This window comes from Chrysochloris asiatica, unplaced genomic scaffold, assembly GCF_000296735.1.
Source record: "Chrysochloris asiatica unplaced genomic scaffold, ChrAsi1.0 scaffold00040, whole genome shotgun sequence".
NCBI classification, from domain to species: domain Eukaryota; kingdom Metazoa; phylum Chordata; class Mammalia; order Afrosoricida; family Chrysochloridae; genus Chrysochloris; species Chrysochloris asiatica.
The window spans coordinates 8719039-8732759 of NW_006408558.1; the positions used below are offsets into that span (position 1 = coordinate 8719039).

General features: G+C 42.9%; 1 protein-coding gene across 1 annotated transcript in view; it reads right to left on the reverse strand.

Annotated features, from left to right (window-relative positions):
* The window catches only part of KDM1B (lysine (K)-specific demethylase 1B), a 64800-nt gene that overhangs the window by 14632 nt on the left and 36447 nt on the right, over positions 1-13721 (reverse strand). Inside the window, exons 12-13 of the mRNA XM_006860792.1 lie at positions 4534-4665; positions 3733-3807 (exon numbers count right to left, since the gene is read on the reverse strand). Coding sequence (XP_006860854.1) covers positions 3733-3807; positions 4534-4665 — 207 coding nt within the window. The remainder of the gene's footprint in view (positions 1-3732; positions 3808-4533; positions 4666-13721) is intronic.

Below are 13721 nucleotides of genomic sequence, written 5' to 3' on the forward strand. Positions count from 1 at the left end.
CTGTCTAGGTGGGGCTGATGCAATGAAATGCAGATGGGTCTCTTGTGATCCAACAGTGAATAACTGTTATCAGGACTGATTGTGAGGGTTGGAAATGTAAAGGTAGACGTTTTATAGCAAGGAATAGAGTGATTAACTTTTCAGTCTAGGAGCGGAGGTCCCTAGGACCATCAAGGGAGAAGAGCGGAGAGCGGGACCCTACCCAGAGAAGCAGTGATGCCTGAAATGGAGGCAGAGATGATGACGTGGAGCGATGAAGCAGCTGGAGACTTTAGATCCAAAGAGGGAGAGCGAATGTGTGCTGAAAACTTGAAGGGTACGGGGGAGGGGGGGGCAGGATTGCAGGGTATACCCTTTGGTTGATTGATGATGCATGGAGGGGATTATAACCATGGCAATGAGACGATATACAATAGAATGAATGTAAAATTAATGTTCTCACATAATTCACAATAAAACATTTAAGAAAATAAATAAATAAAAAATAAAAACATCTGTATGAAAGTCCTGACTAACAATAACCCAATGTTAGATATATCTGCAGATACCAACCTTGAAAAGCAGTGTCATAAAAGGAAATTATGCTAAAGATGGAGTCAAGAGGACTCATTTGTGTATCACTCCTGGCATTTCGAATGTGTGGCCAATGCCCGCCACTTGGGCCTAACATCTATAACATGAAGATTCATACCTGTCCTACTAATTTCAAACAATTCGAGTACACACATAAAACTGTTGAAACACTCATTCATGTGCTTTATAATGCAACCTGTAATATTAAGGATTATTAAAATTGTGAGATGCTACATGGAAATAATAGAATATACAATATACTCTTCACACACAGGAGGGCTACAATCTGGGTATAGTGAACAGCATGCAATCAAAAAAGGAAAAAGAACCATTAGTCTATTAGATATATACGAACTATAAGGAAATAAGCTTCATTTTTCTTAACAAAAAAACTGTCCAAAGCACCAGAACTTAGGTACACAAGCCGGCAAATGACATTCACACATGCTAGATCTCAGAAGCAGGCTAGAGTGAATTTCAGTTTGTCAAAGGTCTATTGATATATCATGTTGGGTTGGGAATCTTCCATGGTCTAGAGTGAATTTCAGTTTGTCAAGGGCCTGTTGGTATATCATGTTGGGTTGGGACTCTTTTATGACGTGCAAGTTTGGGAAACCTTCCAGTGCCAACTATGTGATGTGTATCAGCTACCACAAAAATTTTAACTTCAAATGCCTCAAAGTAAGCTTTAAAGTCCATACAGCCTATAGCTTATATGGAGAGCAAGAAAACATAGAAGGGTGAGTGGGTACCCATGGGGTCAAGCAGACAAAGTGTGACTCAGCAGGGCTGGCATAGGCAGCCAGTTCTCAGGGAAACCAGGACACTGAGTTACCAAAATGCCAGAGCTCAACTATCTGCTGACTTACAATTTTAGAAAGTAGTATTTAATTATTTAATTTTCTTTTTACAACTAGGAAGAACCTTAAATATTAGCCTGATTTTCATCTAAGGACTTGAGAACAAGAAAACCGTACAGCCAATGGGTTTCAACTTCAGTCACACTAGAACCAATTGAGAAACTAACAGCATGGCCAGATCGGTTAAATAAGAATCTCTGTCGGGATGGAGCTTTACAAATGTTCTTTTTAAGCACCCTCTAGGTAACTCTAAGGTGTGGTGCTGTGGGCTAATGCGCTGGACTGTAAAGTCATTTGAACCACAAGATCGGTGGTTCAAGCTCACCAGCCACTCCTTGGAAACCCTATACAGGGTCGCTATGGGTCAGCACTGACTCAATGGCACTTAACAACAACAAGGTGACTCTAAAGCACAGCCAGCCGATCACCGCTGCTAGTCCAGTCAACCAGGAATACTACTAGAGCCCAGAAACTCTGCCCCAATGGTTTCACACTGGACACTGTTGTTCCTAAGTACTACTGAGTCTGTTTCGAAGCCTCGCTGACCCTGTATAGGGTTTCCGGGAAGCAGCTGATGAAGCCACTGACTTTTCTGTCAGTAGTCCAGTGCTTACACTGCTGAATATTAAGCTATGTGAAACAGGTTTTAAATAACTGAAGAATATAAAATGGAGGCAGACAAAGATGCACTGATAGTCCCACAATTATAATTTTCAGTAATCACTTCAGAACAACTACACAAAAATGGATTAATTACACAAAAACGGATTAATCACAACATCTCCTCCACTCCAACTTAGTTCCTTTGTTCTCCAACATCATGGACATCTCAGTATTTCAGGTACTAGAACCAGCAGCACCTTTCAATGTCTACTCACAAAAATAGTTTACAAAAAACTGCAGTTTAGATTTACATTGAATACTGAAACATGAGGAATAGCAAGAGAATGCTGTCATATAGAACAAACCAATTTGTGTTGGAAGAAGTACAGCTAGAATGCTTCTTAGAAACTATGATGGCCAGACTTTGTCTCTCATACTTTGGACATATTATCAGGAAGGACCAGTCCCTGGAGAAGGACATCATGCTTAGTAAAGTGGAGGATCAGCTAAACAGAGGAAGACCCCGCCCCCCAACGAGATGGATTAGCACAACGGCAGCAGCAATGGGTTCAAGCTTAACAACGATTGTGAGGTTGGCCGCAGGACCAGGAAGCGTTCCCATTCTGTTGTGCATAAGGTCTCCCTGAGTCGGAACCAACTCAACGACACAACACACTTCCTGATTTGAAAAAGGTTTTATGGTAAAAAACAAATACGCAAACTGAGTCAAACAAAGCAAAGTAGATTTCTTTAACGCAGAAATTCTCAGATCCTTTAATAAGTTCCTGTTTCACCCGAGTTCTGGTGTGGTATTGTATGATAAGCAGTGGACTGGTAGCCACAAGGTTGGCAGTTCAAACCCACAAATCCCTCCTTGGAAACTATGGGGTTGCTGAGTTGGACCCGATTTGACGGCACTTAACAACAGTAACATTTAGCCTGAGGAGCCCTAGTGGACACAGCAGTTAAGCACTCAGCTGCTAACCACAAGGCTGGTGGTTTGAACTCAACAGCTCCTCCAGGGGAGAAAGATGGGCAGTCTGCTTCCCTAAAAATTTACCATCTTGAAACCCTGTGGGACATTTCTACTCTGTCCTTCAGGGCTGACTTCAGTCAACACCAACTAGACAGTCACTGGTTTGGTTTTGTCTTTATTTACCCCTAAAGAGCAGAATATTGTCTGTAATATGTACTCTCCAAGCTGATTTGGACAAGGAATTTCTTTCCTTCCTTGACTCTCAGAAATAATGTACCACAGAGCTCACTGTGAGAACTACTACTCAGAATTTTACCTGCCACAAATTTAAAACACAAACACACACACAAAAAACAACAACCCAGTTGCTGTCATGTCGTGGCGACCCCTTGTATGTGAAGTAGAACTGTGTGCTAGGGTTCCCAACGGCTGATGTTTCTGAAGTAAACTGCCAGGACTTTCTTCCAAGGTACCTCTAGGTAGATTCAAATTGCCAATTTTTCAAGTAGCGATGAGACGCAATAACCACTTGCACCACCCAGGGATCCCTCAGTCTATACAATGTTTGGTTAAATCAGGTCTGCACATTCACACTCATCAGAAATCAAACAAGACTTCATGCAGACTGCCAAAGACAAACGTCTGGTGGAAATGACCTTTTCCTTTACCCCCAGCCCTTGTCAACAAGGAGCTCTGCCCTAGTAGAAGCTGAATGGTTACCTTTTGTGCCGCAAGCACTGCACCGTCTGTAGTAGTAACTTGCACTTCTTCTCCTGAATAATCAATACTCTGCACCTGTGCAGGTAAGACAATTATGAAAAAAGGAAACGAGGGACAGAACCACAGATTCCAGGGTCCCATCCAATTCTACTATGGGTTTATACTTCCTATGGTGTGGGGAGTCATTCCCTAGCATTCTGAGACCCAAACAAGTGTTACAGCTTAATTCAGGGACTCGCACTCAGTTGTCAAAATCTACAAACACTCTGTCAGGATAGGGGACAATCAGTCATAAAATGCCATATGAAATATATGTTAAAATAAAATCCCTGTGATTACAGCAATGTACAATACAAATGCGTAAAGACAAAGCTTTAGGGGAAATTTTCCTAAGGAAAATAATTGCATTGGGTCAGGGAGGCTGTGAGATAGTTGTTTACTGTTTTAAAGCAATATACCTGGATAGTTTATCACTAATGAAAATGCATCTGCATTGTTAATGCTTCCAAACAGCACCAGTACCTATTTGAGACAGGTAATGCTACTGATCTTAGGTCACAACTGTACTCATACAATTATTTACGGGGGCTTCAAAAAGTCTGAGAAATATAATTTTATGAAAGATAGTGAAAAATCCCATGAACTTCACAGCCCCCTCACACTCGCCCCAAAAGTTCTTACAGACATCAGGCAAACATCAAAGCAATATACTGGCCAACAGTGTAATTCACTTGTCCCTAACTTCACACCCTCCACAAATAAGGCAAAGCCAGAGGACTTCCCATCACTGCTGGTACTCACTGGAGATTTGAGCTGGATGTCTAGTCCTTCAGCCAATTTTTCAATGATTGTAGAGTAGCCTGGGGACAGCAGAGTGTGGTCACCAGCAAACTGTGCAAAGAATTCATTGTGGTCCCAGGAACGGGCAGATACCTGGTGAACAACAGGGGAGTTTGGGAGACTCAATTCTTGAATCTGTATCTGAGGATTAATAAAAGGGACTCAAGATGGGAAAAGGTACCCAAAACAGTAGGGCAGGGATGCCAAGCTTAAAGCACAGCACTAAGAGACGAGAGAAGCGCAGACCAAGCCAAGTAACTCAATGCAGTGCGGTGAATTACTACATAGGACTCTCCTACCCATAGTTTTTGTAACTCCTACCAAACGTTTTGTCCCCTAATGGGTCTAGTAGGTAAGAAAAGGTAGGGGAAGATATAATTCAGCTGTGACTTAACAGGGTTAACTGTGACAGGAAACTTTGAACCGTAACATGGGTCTAAAACAAGTCTTCTCAGAAGCAGGAAAGGGGGATCTCACTACCATCTAGGAACAGCCAGGAAGGGAGCACATCCTTTGGACCCTGAGATCCTTGAACCTCCTCAACCCAGGGACAGGGTGCTGTGACACCAGAGAAGTAGCAGCAGAACCAAGAGCCAGAGCAGCAGACAGAACGATGGACTTATTTATCAGCCCACAGAGCAAGTAAAGCTGTGTGCCTTCAGGCAAGAACTCTTACTGGAGTAGGCTACCTACCTCCAGGTACTTAATTGGGGAGCTAGAGTCGACCATCTTAAGACTAAGGCTAATGGCGGGGTGAGGTGTCCTTTGGGCATTTATCAGTAGCCCTAAAAGAGCTCTGAAACATTGCTAAGCATGACAGAGGCCAAGAGGCCTACAGCTGAGAGATCAAAGGCCACAGAGAGGCCTGTCTGTGTGTACAGCTGAGGAGAGGCTGTCTGACTGAATAACTATGCCCTGAGCAATTGTGACCCTGAATTATAACCTGTTAACCATCATGCCTGGTGTAGCGCTGTGGGTTAATGCGCTGGACTGAAAAGTTGGTTTGAACTGCAAGGTCGACAGTTCAAGCTCACCAGTTGCTCCTCAGAAACCCTATACAAGGTCACTTTGGGTTGGAACCAACTTGAAAACACTTAACAATCACCTCCTCCACCACCACTATCTTTCACAACTGAATCCTATCATCCTATCTTCTCCCACCGGCTCTTACCCAGACCCATCAGGGAAAAGTTGTGTGGTGGAGTTACAAAGACTATGGACTGAGAGTCATCTGAAGTGATTCACTGTGAACACTGCATCCAACCAATGTCAAGGGTAAGGAAACAACACACGAGTAGGTAAGTTGAATCAACTCCAACTCAAGGTGAACCCTTGGTATGTCAGAGTCAAACTGAGCTCCCTAAGGCTGAATTTTCAGAAGTAGATTGTTAGGTCTGTCTCTGGGGGCTGAAGCACATTAACTTTTTATACCAACCACCAAGGTTTCAAAAGTATAAAGGCAGTCCCCAGATTATAAAAGTCCAATTTATATACAATCTGTAGTTACCAACCCAACCCTGTAAAGTCTATTATTATATTAAAAATTCAAGTTACATAGTTCCTTAGGCACCCTGGTAGGTAAGATTACCAGCTGGGCTGTTCACTGTAAAGTCGACAGTTCTAATGTAACAGTCACTCTGAGGGAGAAAGATGGGGCTTTCTGTTTCTGTAGCAATGACAACCTCAGAAACCACACACAGAGTTGGAAAACACTCAACGACACACAACCACCACCACAACGGTTCCTAAGAACAAACCTACCCACCCCTACTCAGCAATGCGCATCAAAAGAGCATTATTGAATAATTTCTTTTTTTAAAAAAATTTTTTTTAAAGCTTTTATTGTGAATTGAGTGATAGTTTACATGGGAGAAGCTCGGTTTTGCCTTTATCCTTCCTATTGTATTTTGTTTCACTGCAGTGATTACAATCCCCTATGGGCATTATTTAACATTATTTAGTTCTAGTCTCTGGTTTTTTTTTTTGGATGTACACAAAAACACTCAGGGATATATAATCATTTAAACAACCAAGGGGCACATTCTGTAAGCCTGTTTCCTGGCCACCAGCACCCCTCTCTTCCCATGAATCTCGAGTCTTCAGCTGCTCTCTCTCATCTCATCTCTGCCTCCATGTCTTATGTCACTGCTTCTCTGGTTAGGATCTCTTTATTGTTTTTGATGAATAGAAAGGTACATTACGTGCTAAATATCATAACAAACACTTGACTAACTGACTTTAGATAGGAACCATACCTGACTGTCCCAACTTACTTAGGAATGGACCTCATTCATAATCTCAAAATGGCCTGTATATGACTTGGGCAAATTAGTTTTGTCAACAAACTTGCAAGTAAGAGTTCTATGAGCACAAAACTGGATTTTATGAACTCCATATGCATCACAATGGATTCAAGCATGGCAACAGTAGTGAGGATGGCCCAGGATCGATCGGACAGTGTTTCATTTTGCTGTGCATAAGGTCGCTATGGGTCGGTACCAACTCGATGACACCTAACAACAACAACATATGCAGCGATGTGGATTAATGCGCTGGACTGCAAAGTTGGTTTGAACCACAAGGTTGGAGCTTCAAGCTCACAAGCCTCTCCTCGGAAACTCTATACAGGGTTACTATGAGTTGGAACCGACTCGATGGTAGTTTAACAACATATGCAGCAATGTAGGATAAGCACTGGATTGCTAACAGCAAGGTTGGCAATTCAAACCCATCAATTGCTCCTTAGAAACCCTACACACAGTTGCTATGAGTCTGAACAACTCTACAGCACTTAACAACATATATAAATAGGCACACTATGTATCTTCAACACGGAAACACACTAAGAGATGGAAACTTAGCCTGAATTTGAAGTGTTATTCTAATTACAATAAAGAATGGGATGGAAATGGAGAGGCTCAGAGACAACAATAAAACAGTCTGAGTCATTCACAGAGATTCTATTAGAAATATAAAACACTTTTGAGTATTAGCACCAAAGTAGGTTAAAGGAATTAAGTGCATTTAAATTTATTTTAGCAAAATACACAGATCTGAATTACAAGGGTACTGTATTTTTAGTTTCTTGAGAAGCATTTTCGAGCAGACTCCCTAGTTCCATGAAATGCCACAAGGAGCTCAGAGGAGGGCCAGAGGAGCCTGTAGAAGCACAATGCTTCCAATCAGCGGTTCCTCCCCAATTCAGCCCAACAGCCCCCACCTTTATTTAGTTTCACGTTGATTGAGCTGGCTTACAAACAAACAAACAAAAAAAGCACTTCTAAACCACTGTTGGTTTAATATGTTCAAGTTGTGTTTTGTAAACTTTAGTTTAAGCAAACCAGGATGAGTCCAATGTTTTGATACGCACACACACACACACACAAGTCCCAAACTCACCTGATGGAGGTTGCTGCCACAGGCATATTCCAGGTTACTGAGGTGGAACTGGAGCACCTGTTCTTCTAGTTCACTGAACTGGATCCCAGATTCCTTAACAAAAGCTTTGTAGATCTCATCTATCTTCTCTGAATGGGAATGGATCAAAAAAGGCAAAACACAAAACAGTTTTAACATTATTCTCCAATTCTTTATACACTGCTTTTAGTTTCCTTCACCCTACAAAACCCCAAACTTCCAAAGTCCTTTCCCAAGTAGACTCAGAGTGGGGAAGGGCAGCTGGGTACAGTTGACCTCTCTCAGGAAGGAAAATTCATCTGGAAACAAGACTAGGTGAGAGCTACACTCTCAAAACTGCTTCATTTCTGCTTCATTGAGAAAGTTTCTTCTTTTGCTCAAGATATAAAGAAGTAGGTAGACACACTGAAGGATGATCCACAGTTCCTTCCCAGTCCCACTCCCACCACCTTCAAGTCAAGTCCAAACTCAAGCTGCCGACGATCGTAACCTCTCACCCAACTAAGAGACCTTTAATACTGTTGATTGTTTTCTCTCCACAACAAGAATATTCCCAATATTCTCCATGTCATCCCTCGGCCTCGATACCTTTAATTATTAGTTCCCTGAACTGCAAGGTCTGTGTTTCAAGCTCACCAGCTGCTCCTTGAAACCCTATACAGGGTCGCTATGGGTCGGAATCGACTTGACAGCAACAATTAAGAGTCCTAGTGTAGAACTGTTGGATTAAAAAACTAGACTGGATAGCAAAGTTGGTTTGAACTGAAAGGCTGGTGGTTCAAACCCACCAAGCACTCCTTGGAAACCCTGTATAGGTCACGATGAGTTGGAAATGACTCAATGGCACTTAACACCACCACCTATAGAGCAGGGTGCTGGTGGCATAGTGGGTTACGTGTTGGACTGCTAACCAGAAAGTCACCCGTGCAAATCCACCAGCCACTCCATGAGCTAAATATGAGGCTTTCTGCTCCCATACACATTTACAGTCTTGTAAACGCTATTGTTGTTGCTAAGTGCCATCAGGTTGATTCTCATAGAAATGGGATTTCTGAGGAGAGGCTGGTGGATTTGAACCACTGACCTTCTGGCTAGAAGTCAAATGCTCATCTTATAGCGCCACACCAGGACTTGCAGAAACCCTATACAGAGTCACTAAGAGTCAGAACTAACTTGATGGCACACAATAACATTGCCTATATAGGGGAGTGCAGCAGCTCTGTAAGACAAGCACTGGACTGATAACCACAAAGTCAGCAGTTCGAGCCCACCTGCCACTTCATGGACAAAAGATGAGGCTTTCTGTTCCCACAAAGAATTACAGCCTCAGAAACTCTATACAGGGTTGCTATGAGTTGGAACCGACTCGATGGCACTTAGTAGCAAGTGTGATGTAAGAGCCCCCAGTGGTGTGGTAGGTTTTGAGTTGGGCTGCTAACCACAAGCTGGTATGTGTCAAAGTTGATCAATGGCAATGGTTGTGCTGTGGATAAAGCATTGGGGCTGCTAACCTCAGTTTGGTGGTTCAAATCCATTAGCCAAATCATTAGACACTCCAAGGGGTAAAAAATGAAGCTGTATGCTCCCATAAAAAAAAAACAAAAAAAAAACTACAGTCTTGGAAATCATGTACAGGATCGCAATGAGTCAGAATTAACTCGATGGCAGTGGGGTTTTTTCACTGCTTATGTAAGAGGCACTGTTGACAGAGCAGTCAAGTATTCAGCTGGTGGTTTGAACCCACCCAGCAGTTGCTCAGGAGAAAAACCTGGTGATCTGCTTCCGTAAAGATGACAGCCTAGTAAACAAACAGGGCACGTCTACCCTATTACATGGGGTTGCTACCATTTAGGATCCGCTCGACAGCATCCAACAAGTACATGTAATTAACTCCAAAACCCAGCCTGGTAAGGCGTGCACACTGGTCTAACGGGAGCCACTGCAAACAACCTGCACCTCGAACGGGTCTTTCCCCAGTCAACTTCATGCCTGCAATTAACAACTACCACCACTCACCCTCATCAAATACCCTCCACAATGGCAGCCACCCTGTACCGACCAACATCCCCTGAAACTGTAAGGCTCAGGAATCACTCCCCAGGATCTATCCCAGCCATTTTAACTACATACACGCAGCCCTACAGAGCTCTGGTAGCATAGTGGTTATGAGTCAGGATGCCAACCTCAAGGTCAGCAGTTCAAAACTATGAGTCTTTCTGTGGGAGAAAGATGAGGCTTTCTGCTCCCGTAAAGACTGACAGCCTCAGCAAACCTATGCAGGGTCGCTATGAGTCAGAACCGACTCCACAGCACACTAATACCAGTGATCCAATTACTGTCTTAGGTTCTTGGTTGGTTGGTTGTTTGGGGTCCAGCCTCCTGTGCATGATAAGTAACTTTGTCCAGTTACTGCTTTGTAACTGCCCCGCCTTCCTGCACACCCCCACACCCCCACACCCCCCGCCGTGATGACAACTACCTCACACACACCAAAGCTTCTACAAGTATTGTGCATCTGGCTTGACCAGGAACAAAACTGAGCATCACTGAACTCTGACAACTCAGGGTTCTCATTCAAATTTCTAATTCCAATTGTAAATTTTAACACAGATCTGCAAGGGACCTGAGTGTGGGTTGGAATTGTGCCGGATCACGGCTTTTCCCCGACTTCCAATGGAGCAATCCCATTACAATCTTCACCCCCGAACACCCTCTCCCCCTCAGCACCATGTGTAATGTTAAATTTTTTGTAGAACTACATATAAAATTAAGTGTAAACTTGCTGGCACCGGTCTTAATGTGATTTCTATGCAAATAACATTTAGAAGCTTTACTATACATGTTTCGTGAATTACCTGTAAACCCTATGCGGCTGAGTTGATTCTGACTCATAGTATCCCCAGGGGACATTGTAGAACTGCCCAAAAGGATTTCCACAGCTATAACCTCTACTACAGAAGCAGACTGCCATATTTCTCCCACTGAATTACCTGTTGTTGTTTAGTGCTGTTGAGTCGGTTCTGACTCAGCAACCCCAAATAGGGTTTCTGAGGAACGGATGGTGAGTTTGAATCGCTGACATCTTGCTGTTCAACCGACCTTGAGGTCAAGTACTTATCCTAGCCCCTTAACATCTCATTACCACCAGTGAACTCAGACCCATAGTGACCCTCTAGGACAGAAGAGAACTGCCCCTTAGGGTTTCCAAGGCTGTAATCTTTATGAGTCCTGGTGTGGTGCTGTGGGATAAAGCACTGGACCGCAAGGCTCTTGATTCAACTTTACCAGCCGCTTCTCGGAAACCCTACATAGGGGTGCTATGAGTCGGAACCAACTTGAAGGCACTTAATCTTTATGGAAGCAGACTGCCACATCTTACTCCCACAGAGTGGTGGGTGGGTTCAAACTGCTGACATTATTGGCTAGCAGCCAAGTGCTTAAACACTGTGCCACCAGGGTCCCTCTCTAGCCCCCTTCATACTTCTAGTTCAGTTTTCTCACACAGCTGTATTATTGACAGGCAGGATACAACTTTAACATTATAAAGAAATGTGTGCTAATATTAAATAAGGACTCCTGTTGTAAACGCTGGAGATAAGCACTAGACCTCAAGATCGGCTTGAATCGACAGGTCAGTGGTTCAAACCCACCAGCCACTCCTCTGAAACCCTTGTACAAGGTTGCTATGAGTCGGATCCAACCCAATGGCACTTAACAACATTAAATAAAGCGTATTTAAAAAATACATTAATAAACAAAAACAACTACTTAGTATCAGTGAACCACTCTTCATACTTTTTTTTTTTTTTTAAAGTAAAGCTGGTGCAAAGAGCTATGTAAGTTTTTCTTTGGAAACCCTGAAAGAAGGAGATTAAAAAAGTCTACATCCATGTGCAAAAACAGTCACCAAATCCTGAAAACATATTGCACATCATCAGCCTTGTAATTGTTCTGACCCCAGAGAAGTTGGCAGCTCACTCAGTCTGCACACACTAACTCTTGATTATAAGATGTGGGTTAATGCATCAGACTGCAAGGTCGGTGGTTCAAGCTTGTCAGCCACTCCTTAGAAACACTACACAGGGTCACTATGGGTCAGAATCGACTCGATGGCACTTAACAACTGACCTAAGTAAATATCTAAAACTCTTCCGTGATACTTCCTCAGTCAAAGTCACTGAGGGTTAACAAGACTGTGGGTCAGTCTCCTGGAGGTGGAGGTGGGGGGAGGGCTGAGGTTTGGGGGAGCAGGTGAAGCCAATAGAAGATAACCCCTGTTTACTGAGACATTTATACCAATCAGAGATGATGAGCATCAGGGTCAAGAACTGAGATGCTCTCATAGATTGAATTGGTGTGTTGGAATCCCAGCCCCCATACCTGTAGATGTAATCCCATCTGGAAACAGGATTTTCTTTGCTATACTAATGAGACTCGATTGATGCAGGAGTCCTGGTTGTGGCACTGTGGGTTAATGTGCTAGACTACAAAGCCGTTTGAACTGCAAGGTAGGTAGTTCAGGCTCACCAGCTGCTCCTTGGAAACTCTATACAGGGTTGCTATGGGTCAGAACCAACTCGACGGCACTCAACAACAACAATCAATATAGATGGAGTCCTGGTTTTTTGTGGTGCTGTAAGATAACCACTAAATCATTAGGGTCAGTTTGAACTGTAAGGTCGGCGGTTCAAACTCATGTGCTGCTCCTTGGACAACTATCAGTGTAGATCTGTACTATGTAGGTATGATGTAATTGGTGGTAGTTGTGTGCCGTGGAGTCAGTTTCGACTCATAGTGACCCTGGATAACGTAATGTCGTGTAGTGGTTATCATGTTTGCCTCATGTACGAAAAATGCCCAATTTGAAACCAGGCAGTTAAATGTATCTTTTAGAGTCCTGGTGTGGTGCTCTTGGATAAGCACTGGCCTGATACTCACAAGGTTGACAGTTCAAATCTACCATGTGCTCCTTGGAAACCCTACGCAGAGTCACTATGAGTCAGAACTTGACTCGACGGCACTAAACAACATCAATGTAGAATATTAAACCACTTTTGATTATGAGGGGGCTTCATGAAACGCATCAAAGTGGAATATAAAGATCTTGGAATTTTCCCACAAACTTTTTGAAGGCCCCTCATATAAAAGGGTATTAGGAAGAAAAGCAGAAATGGGGATGGGTAGAAGCCACTTGGAAGTCTCCAAGGAACACCAAGAAAGCGTTTCCCCTCCAGTGTTAGCATAGAGAACCTTTCCCCAGAGCCAGCGCCCTGGATGCAGACTTCTACATTCCTAAACTGAGAGAAAATCCATTTCTGTTCACCAAAGCCATCCACTTGTGGTATTTGTTACAGCAGCTCTAGGGCACTAAGCCTTGCAGAGACATAAATACACAGTTGAAGTATATGAACATCTTACACATTAAGTTTAAATGTTCACACTTTAAGAAACTCCAACATGCCTCCAAGAAATCACAACTGAATAAATTCAAGGCATAAAATTTAAAGTTAATATTTCAGTTTAAGGAGTAATAAAAGTTGGCTTAAAAAGTTCTTGGGAAAATTCCACTGTCTTTCATTTTATCTTTCCATCATCTTTTTGAAGCCCAGTCATATAGGAAAATCTGAGCTGGCTGGCAACCTCGTGGAACTAAGCAATCAGGTTTTCTAAAGAGTTGTGGTCCTCTTCCCCATGTATAAACCCCAAACCTAAAGATTTTGAGAATCAGCATT